The sequence below is a fragment of the Vigna angularis genome, chromosome 7 (genome assembly GCF_016808095.1).
Source record: "Vigna angularis cultivar LongXiaoDou No.4 chromosome 7, ASM1680809v1, whole genome shotgun sequence".
NCBI lineage: Eukaryota > Viridiplantae > Streptophyta > Magnoliopsida > Fabales > Fabaceae > Vigna > Vigna angularis.
The window spans coordinates 25424693-25444758 of record NC_068976.1 but is presented as its reverse complement, the minus strand read 5'-3'; the positions used below and the strand labels follow the sequence as shown (position 1 = coordinate 25444758).

General features: G+C 31.0%; 1 protein-coding gene across 5 annotated transcripts; it reads left to right on the top strand.

Annotated features, from left to right (window-relative positions):
• The first annotated feature begins 1359 nt into the window (after positions 1–1359).
• Positions 1360–11524, top strand: LOC108336584 (cucumisin). 5 transcript variants are annotated; one of them, XM_052879856.1, is made up of 11 exons: positions 1360–1457; positions 3315–3411; positions 3658–3746; positions 4508–4599; positions 4672–4906; positions 5047–5566; positions 5647–5744; positions 9797–10018; positions 10129–10240; positions 10323–10536; positions 10765–11524. In XM_052879856.1, exons 2-11 carry the CDS (start codon positions 3325–3327, stop codon positions 11286–11288), a joined length of 2193 nt encoding a protein of 730 aa, XP_052735816.1. In that variant the 5' UTR covers positions 1360–1457; positions 3315–3324; the 3' UTR covers positions 11289–11524. The 5 variants fall into 5 exon arrangements, with proteins under 5 accessions (XP_052735816.1, XP_052735813.1, XP_052735814.1 ...); XM_052879853.1 differs by having other exon boundaries at positions 1401–1457; positions 3285–3411; XM_052879854.1 differs by lacking the exon at positions 1360–1457 and adding an exon at positions 2984–3077 and having other exon boundaries at positions 3285–3411.
• The last annotated feature ends 8542 nt before the right edge of the window (positions 11525–20066 follow it).

Sequence of the window (20066 nt, the reverse complement as noted above, 5' to 3'; positions counted from 1 at the left end):
GTAATGCCATGGTATGTGTGTATATGTTGATGTTGAGGATCCTAAAGTTGGAGGTTATCCTGATACTCTAATAATCATCCAGTCTCAAGTAGAGAAGGATGAATTATGTGGTGAGAGGGGCAGGAGATCCTGGTCTATGTGTCGGTTTTGGACATGGTGTTGAGAACTAACCTTGTGGATGGTATGGAGGACGGGAGGTCCTGGTCTATGTGTCGGTTTTAGACATAGTGTTGAGGACTAAGAAGGCATCACAAGTGCGTAACCTCTCGTTGATCGCTCATCAACATATCGTCGGAATAAGTGTCTATTAGATATTGTGGAATGAATTTCTATTGGATATTGTGGAATGAGTTTCTACTGGGGTGAAAGAGAAAGGTGATGAAAGTGTATCCTTAGAAAAGAAGCAATTTGGAAAAAGAAAAAGACGGATTGAATTAATACATCATCCTTATAACACGGGTACTGTTCCTTTAACATAATGAACCGAATTGTTTCAGTTAAAAAAAATATAGAAACTTAATTAAATAAAAAACTATAAAAATAAAAAATCATAAACTTTAATATAAAGACTTAATTATTAATTATTTATTTTGTAGTAGATTTTGATGTGAAAGTTTGAAAGGGGTTTTGCCACATATATTTAGGCTCAATAAAACGAATAAAACTTTTGAAAAATTGTGTTCGAATAAGAATGAAAAAGTAAAATAGAATAAAATTTAAAGGAATTTAATTGAAAGAAAAATAAAAGTAAGAAAAAATAGTACTTCGTTTCAATTTTGTTTTAAAAATTACTTTCACTTTTTATTTTGCAGACTTCAAAAAGTTATACGTATATCCTCTTACGACTGTGAAAGCTACCCTAAAAAGATTTATATTAAAACCATCTTCTTCAAATTTAAAATAACTATAAATTAAAATATTAAACCAAATTTTATATTTAAATATTTCAGAAGTAAATTCTTAAATCGGGTCTCAATGATTTAATTAAGTCCTATTTCTAATCAAAATTAGAGTTGTACGTAATAATTATTGCATGTAATAAGAAAATTACATCAATGTTGACATAAATTACTCTAAATCTAATAGAAAAAACAATTTCCAATTCCAGTATTTATTTATTTTTTGTCTAAAAAATATTAATTAATTAACCATATTTTATAATAAAAATCAACACACCAGACGATTAAAAGAAATTGTTCTAAATATTATTTTAACAAAGAGGGCTTAATATATAAAATATGAAAGAAGTACACTTATATTACAATGATGAAACTCCAATATGGAGTGTAAAAGTTATTTCTTTTTTCTTTAAAGATCTATGAAATTAATTTATGTGCTTAGAAATGAAATGTGAAAAAAGTGGAGCATGATGGCATCCAATGTAGTGGCTATAAAAGGTGAGAAAGAGTGTCTCTATATTCACATCATTTCTCACTCAAGACAGATTAACATGTGTGGTATGTCTCTTCTCTATTCCTATTTCTAATACCTTATTCATTTATATTTTTTTTCTCCCAATAATTTTCTATTGCTTATTTCTTTGGGTTGTATATTTATAAGAATGCTCTTTTTCCATTCTTTCATACATAAGCTTGTATAACAAGGTTCTCTCTCTATTTCCAATTTATATCTCTTACATTATTATTGTCTTAAAAGAAACATTGAATTTTCGACTTTTGAATTAATCATGCAATACTACCATGTTTTGCTTTCATTTATAATTATTTTATTTTAGTTCAATTCTTAATTTATAAAAGAAATTAATTTCACCTCCAATCTAAAACTTTAAAATAATAAATTTATAAATACTTTTTGATATGATACATAAAATTTCAAATGAGACATATATTTCTACAAAAAAAAAATTATATAAATGACACTCTATGTCTCATGCACAGTAACACAGAAAAATGAGGCAAAGTCTATTATTTTGGCTTCCTAGACAACTTCTCTTTCTTCACATCCAGTATAAAAAAGTTCTCTTCATTGCAATGACACCCTTTTCTTAGTAAACAGTAACTAACTTGGATTTCATCCTCCAACTTTAATAATGCCGCAATTTAGAGAGAGAGAGAGAGAGAGGAATTTCAAAAGGTAAATGGTGTTGGGGGAGGAAGGTGAAGATAATTACAAAAATAGGAAATAAAGAAAATAATAAAATGGTCATTGTGTTAAAAATAATTTTAAATATGTGCATTTAGTAATAACTTAAAACCGTAGTGAAAGGTTAATGTCTTTTGATATTTACATATACATAATTAAAGGACAAAGTTTACAATATTTTAAAATGTAAGGAATAAAATGTGCCAAAGAACAAACTTGCAAGAAAATAATAGGTCGGAGACATTGATCACCCGATCTAATCCAACTTCAACTACAACAATTGATAAAAAAGAATCAATAATCTAAAAATAAAAAATGATAAAACCAACTCTTTAGTACATTCCATTTTGCTTATCACTTTATTATGTATTGCTAATGTATATTAAAATTACTTTGTTGTGCAGATTAATATGATGTTCTTCTTATTAAATGTCTATATTTTTTCATCTTAACTTCATGTAAGATCATTGTTACTGTTTTCATTCCGAATTATTTATATACATGACTGTAGGCTTCTATATACAATTTCTAAATCCCAATTCCGAATTAATATTTTCAAATATACACTCATTATAATTTAAAGCTGTGAAAATGGATTGAAACTCGTGAGTCAATCCAGTTCATCAGAACTGGGTTGGATTGAAAAAAAATGTAAAATTTTGATAAATGTCAATTTTAAACTCGATTTACTAAAAACTCGGTTCATCCAGATTAAACTCATGGTGAGTCAGATTGACTCATCAATCTACCTAATTTTTGTTAATAAAATTAAATAAAACAAAACATTACAAACCACCCTAAAAAAAGATTCGAGAAAAGAAAGGCCAGAGACATCGTTCCCACTCATTTAAGAGGCAGCAACCTTCTCTTCCTTCAACATAACATTACTTTCTATTTTCAAATAGGGTTTATTGCAGCAGCATAACATTTATTGGTCTATTGCAGCAGTATAACATTTATTGGTCTGTGATGAGGTGGATAAATCGTTTATAAGTTATTATTCATCAACAAATATCCTTGATACTTGGTATTAAGTTTGACAATTTATAACTACTTCAAAAGGATTTGTATTAGTAATATTATGAAATAAACTATAGAAACCATTCCAAATATCGTTTGTGTCCAATATTAAAATTGCCTTCATAGTTTGTGGATATATTATATGTATTGTCAAATTACAGGTTGAAAACACTTTCCTCTTTCTTGTGAAGATTACTAAAGATGAAGACTTTAGGGTTGTCGCATCTTCTCCGAATTCTTACATGCATTCTGCTACTCACTCCCTCATTTTCTAAAGATGATCGAAAGGTAAATAACATGTATCCCATATACTTTTCCAAACATATACTTCAGTTATATCTTTTCATGAATTTTTTAAACATTCATAAAAATGATTTTATGAATGAAATTAACCTATAAAAATGATTTTATGCAAGGTTGAATACAGTACTCTCAATTTTTAAGCATCCACATGAAATTAACCTAGTAGGACTATTATTCTAAATTAATCTTTTTTTTTTTAATTTATCTTGTTCATATTGTAATCTAATACAGATTTACATAGTCTATATGGGCGAATATCCGAAGGGCATGGAACTCACAGAATCACTTCACACTAGTATGGTTCAAAGTGCCATCAGCAGGTCATATATTATTTCACAATTCTAGCTCACAATTTTCATAAGAACATTCATAAAAAATGGCTACCTTTATTCGTTTCTTATTATATTTCAAATGTTAGCTTTTATATAATTGTTGCTTTGTTTGGGGGATAACACTCGATTCATATTCTTGCGTACATATAATAATTTCAATATATATGAGCGTGTGAGCCCGTATATACAACAATTTTCTAATAATTAAAGGTAATTACAAACCAAATTATAATTAGTTATAGAAATGTGTAAAACTAGACATTTTAAATTCATAGGCTTTGATTGATTCTACTTCAACTTAGAGAGCAGATTTACACTATTAAGGGGCTTAGTTTAACATTGTATATTTAATAATAGTTCTTTGTTTGTCTGCGTAACGTTTACAAATTCAAGTAATCTTCTGACTTATTTTGAAGGACTTACGAGTGAAATAGAATGGTCTAAAAGAAGAGCAATTACTTTACATTAAACCTATTAGATCTAAGAATACGAGTGTTTCAACTAAAATAATTCTTTAATAGATAAATATTAATTATTAATATTTTTTTAATGGGATAGTTAAATTCACAATTTCTTTTATTTTCTTTACTAAACTTTTCATATTAATTTTATAACTTTTTCAAATATTAGTATAGAGAGTTTAATCTATAATTTCTTTCATTTTTATTTTCAACTTTACCGTAAAGCTATCTTATAACTCATAATTAAAATTACGTTATTAAAATTGGAAATGGCATATATCCATCCAGAAAACTTGCCCCAGATACTTTGGTGCACAGCTACAGAAGTTTCAATGGATTTGTGGCGAGGCTAACCAAAGAAGAGTCAGAAAGAGTGAAAGGTAATTTTAATATGATTGTGGGTCTATATATTATGATGTATACATTTTGTGAAAATTTGGAATGTTTTGCAGGAAGGGATGATGTGGTTTCCGTTATTCCAAATAGAGTCCACAGTGTCCAAACATCAAGTTCCTGGGACTTTCTTGGCTTCCCTGAAAATGTCCAAAGAACAAAGGTAGAAAGTAACACAATCGTTGGAGTACTCGACAGTGGAATTTGGCCTAATTCCTCAAGCTTCACCGACGAAGGCTTTGGTCCACCACCACAGAAATGGAAAGGAACGTGCCATAACTTCACTTGCAATAAGTAAGTGATGTTTGTTATAACATGCTACAACACATATACCTAAATTAAAGTAATAAAATTTTCAACATAATAATTATTAAAAGATAAAACTGACCATTGATTTACTTATCATGAATGCTTGCCTCATGATTTGTTTATAGCAAAATCATTGGAGCAAAATATTTTCGTCTTGGTGGTGTGTTCGCCCAAGAGGACATCATATCTCCAACTGATACGAGTGGTCACGGGTCTCACTGTGCATCAACTGCTGCTGGAAACTCTGTTAGCAATGCAAATTTGTTTGGGCTTGGCTCAGGAACAGCAAGAGGAGGAGTTCCATCAGCACGCATTGCTGTGTATAAAATCTGTTGGACAAATGGTTGTGAAACTGCTGACATTCTTGCAGGATTTGATGCAGCCATTATGGATGGTGTTGACATTATATCTCTTTCAGTGGGATATACAGACGTCATACACGTGGAATATTTTCAAGATGTATGTGCAGTAGGAGCCTTCCATGCAATGAAGAGAGGCATATTAACTTCTCAAGCTGCAGGCAATGATGGTCCTCAACTTTACACAATGACAAGTCCTGCACCCTGGTTCATTTCTGTGGCTGCTTCCACCATAGACAGAAAGTTTTTAACCAATCTCCAACTGGGCAATGGCCGAATCTTCCATGTAATTATCCCTTTAAATTATTTTACTTTTTTTTTAAATATTAAAAAAGTGACATAAAAGATTTTCCTCAACATATGCAGGGAATTTCACTGAATACATTTAGGCCAACACAGAAGAGTTACCCTTTAATTTATGCGGGAGATGCACCAGCTGCTGGATTTAATAGTTCCACATCGAGGTACCAACATTTTCCAATATCTCATTTTAATCATCAAATTAAATTTATTTTTTATTCTCAACATTTGTCTAATATCCTTTAATAGAATATTTGACATATCTTAACACCCCATTCAAGTTGGTGCATTGATATCACACATTCCCAACTTGAATAGAGACTCATTAAACAATCTTCTTGACACTCCTTTTGTGAGAACATCAGCCAAAGGAAATGAAATTATTCCAGCTTCAAGCTTCTCTTTGATGAAATGTCTATCAATCTCCACATGCTTTGTTCTATCATGTTGCACAGGATTGTGAGCAATTGCTATAGCCGAAGTATTGTCACAGTACAAACTCATAGCTTCATTTTGTTTAAAGCCCAAATCTGATAGCACATTTTTAATCCACAAAAGTTCACATACACCTAGTGTCATGCCTCTGAATTCTGCTTCAGCACTAGATCTTGCTACTACAGGTTGTTTTTTACTCCTCCAAGTTACAAGATTCCCTCCTACAAAAGTAAAGTATCCAGAGGTAGATCTTCTATCATCTTTTGAACCTGCCCAATCTGCATCACTGTACCCTTCTACCTTTAAGTTTTCATGATTTGAGAACAAAATTCCTTTTCCAGGAGCGGACTTCAAATATCTCAAAATCCTTTCAACAACATCCATATGAAGCTTCTGTGGGTCATGCATAAATTGACTAACAACATTCACTGCATAGGTGATATCTGGACGTGTATGGCACAAATAAATTAATTTTCCTACCAGCCTTTGGTATTTTTCTCTGTCTATGCTTGCTGAATCTGAACATTGAAAGAGTTTATGATTTTGTTCAATTGATGTATCAGCTGGTTTACTCCCAAGCAGCCCAGTTTCCGATAGTAAATCAATAGTATATTTTCTTTGGCATAAAAAAATACCATGTTTTGATCTAACTACTTCAATACCCAAAAAATATTTGAGGTTTCCAAGTTGTTTCATCTCAAATTCAGATGCAAGGTATTGTTGTAAACTAGAAATCTCATCTTGATCATTTCCTGTAACAATCATGTCATTTACATATATAATCAAAGCTGTAATTTTTCCTTTTCCTCTCTTAAAAAATAAGGTGTGATCAAAGTTACTTGCTCTATAGCCAAAAGCCTTCATAGACATGGTAAAGTTTCCAAACCATGCTCTTGGGGATTGTTTTAATCCGTATAGAGCCTTTAATTTGCAAACCTTCATTCCAATTGAATCAGTCATGCTTGGTGGAGAATCCATATAAATTTCTTCTGAAATTTCTCAGTGTAGGAAAACATTTTTCACATCAAATTGTAGAAGAGGCCAATCTTGGTTTGCAGCTAGCGACAAAAATATTCTCACAATATTGAGTTTGGCTACTGGTGCGAACGTCTCTTGGTAATCTACACCATAAGACTGAGTGTAACCTTTAGCCACAAGTCGTACTTTATACCTCTCAATAGTTCCATCAGCTTTATGCTTAATTGTAAAGACCCATTTACAGCCCACAATTTTCTTCCCTCTTGGTAAGGACACAAGATCCCAAGTGTTGTTTTTTTCTAAAGCTGCCATCTCCTCAACCATTGCTTCGATCTATCTAGGATCTGCCAAAGCTTCCTGTACATTACTAGGAATAGAAATTGAAGATAATTGAGATACAAATGATGCATATGACTGAGATAACCTGTGAGATGACACATATTTACTAATGGGATATTTAACTTTGGCTTGGAGGTCTGGTTCATATTTAACTGGAGGTTGACCACGGTTAGAACAAGGTGGAAGCATATATTGAACAGTAGTAGACTCTGTGTTTGGTGTGCTGGTGGTCTCACACAGACAAGAATCAATTCCATGATCAATTTCATCTAAATTAATATTATCAGAGATAGGATCAAAAGGTACCTTTGAAGAGTCAAGTTGAACTTATGGAGAAGATTGAGCCAATTGGTTATGATCAAAAGACACTGTATTATCCAGAAAAGAAGGGTCCATATTTAGGATTGGCTCACTTCCTGCAGAAATCCTCACACAATAATTTATCTTCACAATCAAACATACCAACGTCATGATTATGCACTTCACTTTCATTGCCTCCTTGAAGTGGAGAATCAACATAAAAAAATTCATGCTCATTAAATGTCACATCCATAGAAATATAAAATTTCCTTAATGGTGGATGGTAAGCACGATAACCTTTTTGAGTTGATCCATACCCAACAAAAACATAGTTGATCGCTTGTTCTTCAAGCTTTGTACGTTGATGTGGGTGCAAGGGAACATATATAACACATCCAAAAAAATGAGGTGGTAAATAAACTATGGGAGGAACGATACAATGATCAGACAACACATCAAAAGGCCTTCGAAAGTTAAGCACACTAGAAGGGGTTCGATTAATTAAATAAACGGCAAAGCTCACAGCCTCATCCCATAAATGAGATGGGACATTACCATCTATCAACAGTGATCTTGTCACCTCTAATATACGTCTATTTTTCCTCTTAGCCACTCCATTTTGTTGTGGTGAATAAGGACATGTAGTTTGATGCAAGATGCCTTTAAAGTTCATGAACTCTATTAATTCAGTCTTAAAATATTCCCCTCCATTGTCTGATCGAATGACCTTAATGTGTTAAATTGTGTAACAATCAAATGATAGAAGGAACGAACCACATCACTTTTATATTTAAGCAAATATACCCAGGTTACCCGAGTACATTCATCAACAAATAAACCATTTTTTTTCATTATGTGTAAATTGCGGGGTAGGGCCCCAAACATCTGTGTGAATTAATGAAAAAGAAAAATCAGTTTTGTTTTTGCTTAAAGGAAACACACGATGATTTTTTTCCAAAACACAAGTTTCACAAAAAAAAAATCAGAAATATTGCATTTATGAAATAGTGATGGAAATAATTTTTTTAAATAACCAAAAGAGGGATGTCCCAACCGTCTATGCCACAACCAAATTTCTTTTTTGTTTTTATCTTGTACGTGATCGTTCGCAAGACAAGACAATCCTTTTTATGGTTTGATATTGTGAGACATTTTCAAGATAATACAGTCCTTCTATCTCTACCACTAGCAATCTTCTCCTTGGAATGGATGTTCTGAAAAAGACAATGGGTTGGGTAAAACAAGGCAACACAAGAATGTGATTTGGTTAACTTGCTGACGGAGATAAGATTACAGTTTAATGTAGGAACAAATAAAACATCAAGAATCGATAAGGAGGGTGAGAGGGATATAATACATATATCTTCAATAGGAGATGACACCCCATTTAATAATAACAATTTTAGAACAATTAGAGGAAAAATTAGTAAATATATGAGGATCACAAGTCATATGATCAGTAGCACCCGAATCAATTATCCAATCACTACCCTTAGTAACAACAGAAAGATTAAGGGCAGAGTTAGATATACCTGACTTGGTCACAAATCCGGTAGTAGTAGAAATATAACTCTTGGAAGCAGCGGAAGTTCTAGAATCATGTTTCTCCGATTGATTGTCATCAGAAGAAGCCATCAGAAATATTCAATGAAAAAAAGCACTGATTCCTATATTGTAGAGGATATCAGTGTTTGGCTCTGATACCATAATAAAAGGTTTAAAGAATAATTCTGATGTATTATTTCAAAGAGTAGAGTACCATATATATATATATATATATATATATGTATATATATATATATATACACACATTCAAGGATCCTATAATTTTTCATCTATTAAAGGAATGATATGTGCACAAATTATAATAATATCTAAATTATAACTAATGTTTGAATGCCTAATATCCTTTAATAAAATATTTGACATATCTTAACCCTCTTTATACTGTCAAAGAACTTTAATATTTAGATGGAGAAGACAATATTTGATTTTTGTTAGAAAATTAAGTGATTAAATTGAGCATATGGAGAGGGCAAGTAGAGTTTTATAAATAATTGAAGGAATTAAAAAAAGTAATTTAACCTTATTATTTGGATAGTTTGTTACTAATCTCTCCCTCTGTTACTTTTCAAAAGTCCATTCTAACATTATCGTTTTTTAGATTTTGCTATGAAAATTCTTTGGATGGAGCTTTGGTGAAAGGGAAAATTGTTTTGTGTGATGACTATACTCCTTCTCCATACGTGGGACTTGCTTCTGGGGCTGCTGGTCTTATATTCAGTAGTACATTGCCTTTAGTTGGGGCAGATGTATTTGCATTGCCAGCAATTCACATCACCGCAAGTGATGGGAATTCCGTATCTTCTTATTTAAAGTCAACAAGGTATAAAACTTTTCATCAATCTACAAAAGATCATACATAAGTGCTGTATAATTTTGATCAATTAGTCTTAATTATCTGATATGTATATGTCATGTCATCGATTATTGTAGTAATCCAGCAGCTACCATATTCAAGACTTACGAAGAAAAAGATTCATCAGCCCCTTACGTTGCTCCTTTCTCATCAAGAGGTCCAAATAAGGTCACTCCAAATATTCTTAAGGTAACTTCATGTTACAGTGTAAAATCATTCCACCCGATTCAATCTTATTTGCTTATATCTATTTTTTCTGCTGATGTTGTAGCCTGATATAGCAGCTCCAGGAGTTGACATTTTGGCTGCATGGTCGCCGATTACTCCTATTTCTGGTGTTAAAGGAGAGAGGAGAGTATCAAATTTGAATATAATGTCTGGAACTTCAATGGCATGCCCTCATGTTACTGCAGCAGCTGCTTACGTCAAATCATTTCATCCCAACTGGTCTCCTGCTGCTATAAAATCCGCGTTGATGACAACTGGTATTTATATAATATAATGTAGTTATCAACCTTTTATAACCCTTGAAAAATGTAGGAAAAATGTATAAAGATAAAGAGAAGATATGATAACCTAAAACCTTATGCAGAAACCAGCTTAAAGTACATTTTCTGTTGGAAAAAAACTAGATTAACTTCAATTGTTTGTGGTACAACTTAATGGCGAAGTATACATGTTAAGTACCAAATTTGTTCGTTCATTATTTGCAGCTACTCCTATGAATCCTGCACTGAATGTAGATGCTGAATTTTCTTACGGTGCGGGGCAACTCAATCCTTTGAAGGCAGTAAATCCTGGACTAGTTTATAATGTTGCTGAATATGATTATATTCGTTTTCTGTGTGGACAAAGTTATAGTTCATCAGCGCTGCGAATAATTACAGGAGCTAATATAATTTGCACATCAGCAAATAAAGGGTCTGTTTTCAACCTTAATCTCCCATCTTTTGCTCTATCAACCCCTCGCTCAAGCCACAACAATGTCACTTTCGGTAGAACTGTCACAAATGTTGGATCAGCTACATCCACATATAAGGCAATATTAACTGCACATCCATCTTCTTTAAATGTCCAAGTACTGCCAAGTGTTTTGGCCTTCTCGTCGTTGGGTCAGAAGCTGTCTTTTACCCTTAAGATTGAAGGAAGTATTAATGCAAGCTTGGTTTCTTTTTCTTTGATTTGGGACGATGGCACTTTTAAGGCAAGGAGCCCCGTTGCTGTTTATGTTCCATAAATTTTCTGCTACCAGCACTTGTGCAACAAAATAACAACTTGAATGGCAAAGTTGTAAGCCTTGTAGGTTGGCAAAAATGAAATCTGTCTCTATCACAAACCTGTCCAAAGTTTCAGTGAATAAATAAGGATAAAGTGTTAGTCCTTCTGAGTAATTAATTATTTCATTATAATGTATGCATACATTCATTATCATTGCTTTTCTAAATGAGATATAAAGGAGTATTGAATTCGGTATCTGTAATGGACACATGTCACATTTTGTAATGTTGGAGTGAAATTGCAAGGTCATAGACGGGCAAGTTCGTTCTTTGTATGAAAAATATTTTGGTTGCCCTCGTCTCATTTCATCCATCCTTTACTTCTAGCTCCATCTTGTGTAAGTTCTCTTGAAATGCAAAATCATTGTAGTTGTAATGTTTTGGGAATGCAAAATCAGTGTAGTTCCTTTCATACACATGGATTTACTTTTCTAATATTTTGGAAAAACTAATAAACCATTAACAGTTTTTCATTCTTTTGCAGAGGTTAAATTTTGTGTTATGGTGGCAAGTACATGAAAGTTAAAATCACTCAGAGTGATTTGGTGATTTTTGAAATTAGTAATTCTAAAGGTTATAATCATATTATGATAGTGAATCAGTATTATATATAACTCAAAATTCAGTATTTTATAAAAAGACTAAATATATTAATATTGATTTTCATTTTCTTCATAAAGATGATGATTGACATTGATTATCTCTCATTTGTTCCTACCATGCTACAATTAGCAGGTACTTTTACAAAAATATTTAAAAAAAAAACTGAATTTAAATCTCTATTCGAGATGCTTATACTTGAAATATTATCATTAGAGTTATTTATTATATTTGATTATTATATATTTTATTATATTTAGGATATTTATTAGCCTAAATAGATAATTTTCATAGTTGTAATTTTACCTTAATTTGTACAGCAGTCTATTGTAATATATATTTATATTTATATTGGTAAATTGATGAAGAATGAGATATGACTTTTCTTTTAAGAAAACAAACTAAAGATATTCCCAACTCGTCAAAGTTCTATCAGCAGATTAAATATGTCTATTCCCAAAAGAACAAACTTCCAACATCAAAATGTAATTAAATTTCAAGTTCAAGATAAATTTAAACATGAAGAATTATGTATTTAAATATATTTTTATTGTAATTACATTAAAACTAACCAACAAATCATTGCCATTCAAAATTATTGTCATTAGACACTCAAATTTGTATGAAATTTATTTTGCACAAACGTACACACAAATTTGTATTGTTGTTTTATTTAAAATAAATTTATTATTATTATTTTCTCAAACTTAACTTCATAATTAGATTTTTGGATGAAATTCAGGTTGATAAATTTTTTGTAATTACATTTTGATAATATTTAGTTTGCTTATATCTTCTATAAATATATAAATGTATTCAATATAATTAAAAATGTGGTTTAGTATAAAAAGACATTTAAAAAAAAGCATACGTTACATTTGATAATACGTAAAGTACAATTATTGTTTGATTCATAATAAATTTATTTATTATTATTTTTTATTCAAACTTAACTTCATAATTATTAATTTTTTATACATGTGCGCCTCTCGGTTCTACCAAAGGCTAATTTCACTTATATCTAGGAAGTAAAAAAATCTTCTTTTATACGGGCTCTTTGCCAAATAAAACTAAATAAAACAAGAGTGATCCCTCCCAATCTTTTTTAAATTTTAATATTATCCTTTTTTTACTTTTATCAATTTTATTTTTTATTTTTTAGAATCCCAATGTCAATCCTCTCTTACTTTCACTTTCCTTCTTATTTTTATCATCAAGTCCCCATCCTCCAATGTTATTTTCTCTCTTTCTCTTAATTTCCACTTCCGTTAACACAAAATTTGATAGAAGAAGAAAATTCTGTATGATATAAATTTAAAAGATTTATAACTTCTTATGAGTTTTGAAGTATCATAATTTCATAATATAATCTACTAAAAATTTATTTCCCACTTTCTTGTCTTTAAATAACCAAACTTGAAAATCTATGCTTAAACTTGAAACTCTAAACCGCTAGGAAATAATCCTTGTCGTTGTAAACCAAACCGTTTAAGTCGCAGGAGCTGAGCTTTTCTTCGATGATCATTGGGTGTTCGGTGAATCTCGTGGAATTTGAAAGGAAAGGAAAAATATTGTGTTAATAAAAATGAAAATTAAGGTAAAGAAAGAGAAAGTGATAGTGGAAAAGGACTTGCTGCTGAAAGTAAAAGAGAAGGTGAGAAGAAAGTAGGATTAGGGTTTTAAAAATAAAAAGTAAATTTAGTAAAAGTAAAAAATAAAAAAAATAAATTTAAAATTTAAAAAATATTGGAAAGGTGTAGAAAAAATATGAGGTGATGAGAGGAGCATTACTCATAAAACAAATGTCAATAACAGTGAAGAAAACATTAATTGTGCGAAGAAAAATTATAATAGTGAGCGTTTCATTTTTTTTCTAAATTATTTTCACTGTTTTGTCTCTTCTTACGATCAAAATTAAATTTGGTTTAAACTTTCCAATGATTTCCATATTTATATTAAAATTTTAATTTGGTTCTTAGACTTTAAATAATTTCAATTATATCTTATTTTTTAAGATGTGATGTAATTTGAGTAGGACAGAGGACATTATCTTAGTGTTGTAAGACTCATGAAAAATATTTATAATAGTAAATTTTAGCATTTTATTAGTAATAATAATTTTAATGGATAGAAAAATGTAAATTTTGGATATAAAATTTTAGTAATTCTAGAATGAGAGGTTCAAATTTTTGATAACTTATTTAGGATTTTTTTTTTAGAAAATTGAATAGTAAAAAGTGAATAGTAAATAGTAAAGTGAATAGTAAATAGTGAATAGTAAAAAAAAATGAATAGTGTCAAAGTGATAAGTAAGCCACGTTGGTGCAAGGTGGATCAGATAGAATTTGATTTAAAATAATATTTTTGTAATAGTAAATGAATAGTAAAAATAAATAGTAAAAAAATGAATAGTAAAAATGAATAGTAAATTTTTTTGGCTATAAATAGCAAGGGATGGAAGGCTGAAACTTACACCAAAATTATAGAAAAATTTGTGAAAGAAGAGAGTTGGAGAAATTTTTAGTTGCAAAGGGGGAATTCTGGAAGTTTTCGGAGAACTGTTTCAAAGAAGGAAATTAAGTCTGCAATAGAGGTAAGGGGAGCTAACTTTGAGTATTTCCTTTTGTATTATCTTGAGTCTTGAATATGCTATATTTTGCTTTTGTCTGATCTTAAATCTTGAATATGGAGTATTTTGTTTCTGTATGATCTTGAATTTTAAATGAGAGTATGCTTTGGTGTTGATATCCAAGTGTGATAGTTGTAAAATGTGATGTTGATTATGTTATGTCATTTGTATGTTATTAGTTGCTTATTTTTGTATTTTGGAAGGATTAGAAATTGTCTAACCGGCTCTGCCAGATTCAATTTCTTATTTCCCCAAACTTGTTATTATTCTTATTATTTAATTTTTATTGCATCTTCCTGGAAGGATTAGAAGTTGTCTAACCGGCTCTGCCAGATTCAACTTCTTGTTTCCCCAGAACTTTTACTGTTCTATTTAATTTTTATTGCATCTTCCTGGAAGGATTAGAAGTTGTCTAACCGGCTCTGCCAGATTCAACTTCTTGTTTCCCCAGAACTTTTACTGTTCTATTTAATTTTTATTGCATCTTCCTGGAAGGATTAGAAGTTGTCTAACCGGCTCTGCCAGATTCAACTTCTTGTTTCCCCAGAACTTTTACTGTTCTATTTAATTTTTATTGCATCTTCCTGGAAGGATTAGAAGTTGTCTAACCGGCTCTGCCAGATTCAACTTCTTGTTTCCCCAAGAATTTTTATGTATTAAGATTATTTTAATGATTGTCAAACATTTGATTCTTCTACGATGACCATTTATAGTAATATTTTATTATTGTTATTTTATTTGTAATATATTTATCTTGTATGATTTCTGTGATGAATGTATTTTATGATGTTGATTTGAATTTATGCGTCTGAACATGATGTGATTATTGTGGGAAGTAGGTGAATGTATGAGGTATGTTGGATTCACTATGATAATATGATGGTATCTGGTTATTCATGTCTTGGGTTAAGTTTCAAAGTGACAGTATGGTTCATGGACGTAATTCCATGATCCTCAAGGAGAGGATACATGGTGGTGCCCTAGTAGTGTTTAGAATGAAAGTAGGAGCTCAGTCTTGGGGGTCATCCTAAAACTCCAATGGTCTTTCTTCTCATGTAAAGAGGATTGAACCATGTGGTGAGGATTAGTAGGAGGTCCTAGTCTTGGGTGCTTCCAGTATGATCCAAGGTGAGTAATAACGGATTAACCTCGTGAATGTGGTAGGGTGGGGAGCCCAAGTTTCATAAGCCACCACGAGTGCAAGACCCGCCATAGCTCGACTATCATTCTAGTCCGGACGAGTCGGGGTATAAAGTAACAGGTCTTGTGATGTTAGTTTACCATGTTTGGATGACTTTTGCATGTCGTGTGAGTGGGTGAATTATGGTTTAATAAGTATGCTCTAATTGTTCTTTTATACGAATTTAAGTATGATAACATGAATTAATTGTGCTATATGTATAATATGCTTTTTATATCTAGCTCACCCTTGCATTGTTTGTGTTGTGTGCTGTTTGGGTATGTTTCTTTGGCGATGATCATCCACTTGGATGAGAGCAGATGTTGTCGCGGAGATACCCTTGGAGCAAGAGCTGGAGGTTACTGATGTTGCAGAGTAGTTTTCTTAGGTATTTCCTGATTGAACACTTGTAGTGTTTAATCCTTTCAACTGTTCAAGTTTAAATTTGCTGTTTCTTTTATTTCTGGATGACTGTAATTTCACATTTAATTACACGTCATACTCCGACTGTTCTCTATATTTGGATGTTAACGTCTTTATTATATAATATTGGTTGTTATGTTATTATATAATCGGGATGTTACAAGTGTCACGTATCATTAGTGGTTTTCTTGTGTTTTATTTTTATTTTTATTTTTTTAAAAAAAAAATTATTACATGTCAAATGAGATTCAATCATGAGATAGAAATAGTGTGACTTGAAAAAGGCACTCTCATTGAAAATTTTCAATTTAGTTATTTTATTTATATTTTATATAAATTTTTATCTTTTTTAAATTGATGCAATTTCATCTTTCTCTAAATTAAGATCAAATTTAACTTTTATATAGATATAATGATATTTTTATTAAAATTGATATTTTAGTTAAATATTTTTAACAAGAATTTATTTAAATTATATTGAACTTTATTTATTTTTTTCAAATATTTATATATTTTACTTTTAACTTTTATATAGGATGAATATCGGGCTAGGATTAAACACATTGGGTTGGTCCATTTTGTCACCACTAATAAATGTTATAATTTTTATAATGATATTTTATTAATATTGATAATTGTATTAATATATTTAATAAGATTAAGTTTATTTAAATTAATATTTTATATTAAACTTTATTTAAATTTTGTTTTTAAATTTTAAATATAATGATTTTAAATTATTAAAAAACTTATTTACAATTTAATATTTGAATTTATAATATTATTATTTTTAAACCAACTTTAACATTTGTATAGAAATTATTAATATATAAATATTTGAAATAAAACTCAAATAAAGTTTAATGTAAAAAAATAAAAAAACAATTAATATTGTTAAAAATATTTAATAAAAATATAAATTTTAATGAAAATATCATTATAGATCTATATAAAATTTAAATTTTGTTTAATTTGGAAAGGGATAAAATTACTCCAATTTAAAAAAGAAAAAAAAATAGGAATGAATTAAGACAAAATACAAATTAAATGGCTAAATTGAGATTTTTCACATGATATTCTCCCGACAATGACACTGTCAGATCACACTCATTTGACAGGTGACAAAAGTTTTTTTTTTTAAAAAAACAACAAAAAACATTGATTGACATGTATTAAATTAAGGTCATCAATATTGTATTAACGAAAATGGTCAAATTGCATCACATTTTCGAAGATGAAAATCAATTAAAATTAGGTTAAATCCCTTTAGTTGTCCCTATTTATGTAGGTTTTTTTTAGTTTGATCCCTATTTTTTTAAAATTCCCAATTGAGTCCTAAATAGGGCTAATTTAAATCAATTGAGTCCCTATCGTTAATTTATAGTTTTTTAAAATAAACTAGCACTAGTGCAGTCAGGGAAAACAACAACGGTTATTTTCGCAAATAGGCAATGATTCTGGAACCGAGACATATTCAGGCGAGGCTCGGGTCAGAATCGAGGCATAAAAGATGAAGATTTTGTCTCGGTTCAAAGTTAATCGAAGCAATAAACTTTTTAATTTTTTTCACAGGACTTTATGCCTCGGTTCCCCCTGAACCGAGGCAGTATGTCCCTCTATACTGCCTTGGTTGGAACCTGAACCGAGGCAATAGGGTCCTTTTTTATTCTTCTACTTTCGTCAGCCTTTATGCCTCGGTTGAGGACTGAACCGATGCTATATGGGGCTTTTCTACCTCAGTTATGGTCACAACCGAGACATATTCTCCTGTTTTTTTAAAGAACATGTATGTTTCTACAACATTCCCCACTGCAGAAACAGACTTGCATATAATTTTACAGCCAGAACATTCCAAAATAATCCACAAGCGTATATTTTGAATGAAAATTATATTAAAACATAAATACATTCAATGTAATCATAAATCAACTTCTTAGAAGCATAAATCAATCCAGTGTAATCATAAATCAACTTTGAAACATAAATCAATCTAATGTACAAAGTTAAACTAATAGTAATGTACAAAATCATAAAACAACTTAGAAGCATAAACTTAGAATTTACTATATCCTAATATCTACTACATACTATTATATAATTGAATTACATATTTAGGCAGTGCTTTCCTCACAAGTTTAAGTGTCTTCTCTGGAATTGGAGCAGTCACATTGAATCTCTGCATAAAACACAATGATTTCAATTAGAGTATATGAAATCTAAACTATAGAGAAAATAAAATTCAAACATGAATATTACCGTGTGCCATCCACTGGTGTAATGTGCACGAATAGTGGTCATCATCCAAAACATGACGTAGTAACCACATTCATATGACCTCGTTTGTCTATTACACTACAATATATCATCATAATTATAAAATGTTAAGTAACATCATTGGAATGGTACAAAATGTAACAAAGTATGGACTAAAATACCAAACCTTAAGGGCAACCCATGCAAGCTTTTTAGCTGTAGCAGTAGATCTCCCAGATAACATCATATGTGTTGCAAGGGAACTATTTAAAAAAAATTGTTTTAGCATATACATTTATATAATAAAGAAAGTTGAAACATTAAGGTTCTTACCAATATCTATTACATGTCTAAGAGGGTTGGGAGGAGACTTTTGCAATGAACAAAACCAAACAACAGTGTTCTTCGGTATGGAGATAACAAGTAGTTGCCAATGATGTCTGAAATTGGTAATAACTTAATTGTCATATACCAAAATTAATAAATGAAACTTTAAAGTTAACAAACTTCACTTACCCAAGTATATAAGGGAGAAAATATATCTCCTTCCCCATTGCAAAGCAGGTGGTGATGTGTGTTTGGATATCATCAAATTTATTTCTTTCATGAGTCATAGAGGGGTCAATGAACCCATATACATCATTCAACCTCGTTACTAACATCAAACGTATACCTAAACTGAAGAAATGATGTGATATAAGTAACTTGATAAGAAAGAATTATATAAAAAAGTTCTCATAAACTTACATCATCCACAACTGAATGAATGCAATATTAATTTCTTCTCTCTCCGACGCAAGCTCCCTAACATCTTGCTGATGCAAGTACAATGGGATCTGAGTTTCTCTTCCAAATGTAGTAGAATCCCAGTGTACACTCATTGGCGCATCTGAAATGATGTTAGCAAAGCTCGTCTAATGCACTAAGAGGGTCGTCCTCAGATAAATGAGTCTTCTTCGGTGTAGGACTTCCCTCTTGACCTGTTTGCTGTTACATGAAACAATTGTTATGTTATGACGTCAATAAGAAGTAAATATTAAAATTGAGAAGTATGTAGTAGGAGTGTTTACCAGGCACTAGTAAAAAATATGCTTTTGAAATCGCCTAATAGGCTTCGGTCAAAGAAAAACCGAAGCCTATTCGAAAGCGGTGGCAATCTTGTAGTTTTCACCAATTATATGCATCGGTCATGTTGTTGTTGAAGAGATCAAGGACTTGGAGATTGGCAAGACGGGCAAGGTTGGAGGGGAAGGTGGTGTTAAAGGCGATGTTGGAGAGGTTGAGATGCGGAGGGTGGACAGTGCAGAGAAGGAGGCGGGGATTGGGCCAGAAAATTGGTTGTCGGCGAGGGAAAGGTAGGAGAGGAAATGGGGGTTCAGGAGAGGGAGAGAAACAACCTCGGTTCCGGATGAACCGAGGCATAAAGACCAGCGAAAAAAAATATTTAAAAAAATAAAAAATGTTACTGCTTCGGTTAATTTTGAACCGAGGCATAATTGTTAAGGCAAATATTTCTGCAAGTGTACCGAATCGCTTCAAGTAATATAAAATGGTAAGTCCAAGTATCATTTTTCCAAGAGACTCGTAATACTAGAGAATTGTGCGATTAACAACTCATCCAGACTCAAGAACATAACATCAATTTACAAACAA

Bases quoted from the DNA above. Each gene is read 5' to 3' on its own strand.
- LOC108336584 (XM_052879852.1), top strand. The intron at 3,747-4,507 runs GTCATATATTAT...ATATCCATCCAG, and splicing joins GTTCAAAGTGCCATCAGCAG to AAAACTTGCCCCAGATACTT. The intron at 10,019-10,128 runs GTATAAAACTTT...CGATTATTGTAG, and splicing joins TCTTATTTAAAGTCAACAAG to TAATCCAGCAGCTACCATAT.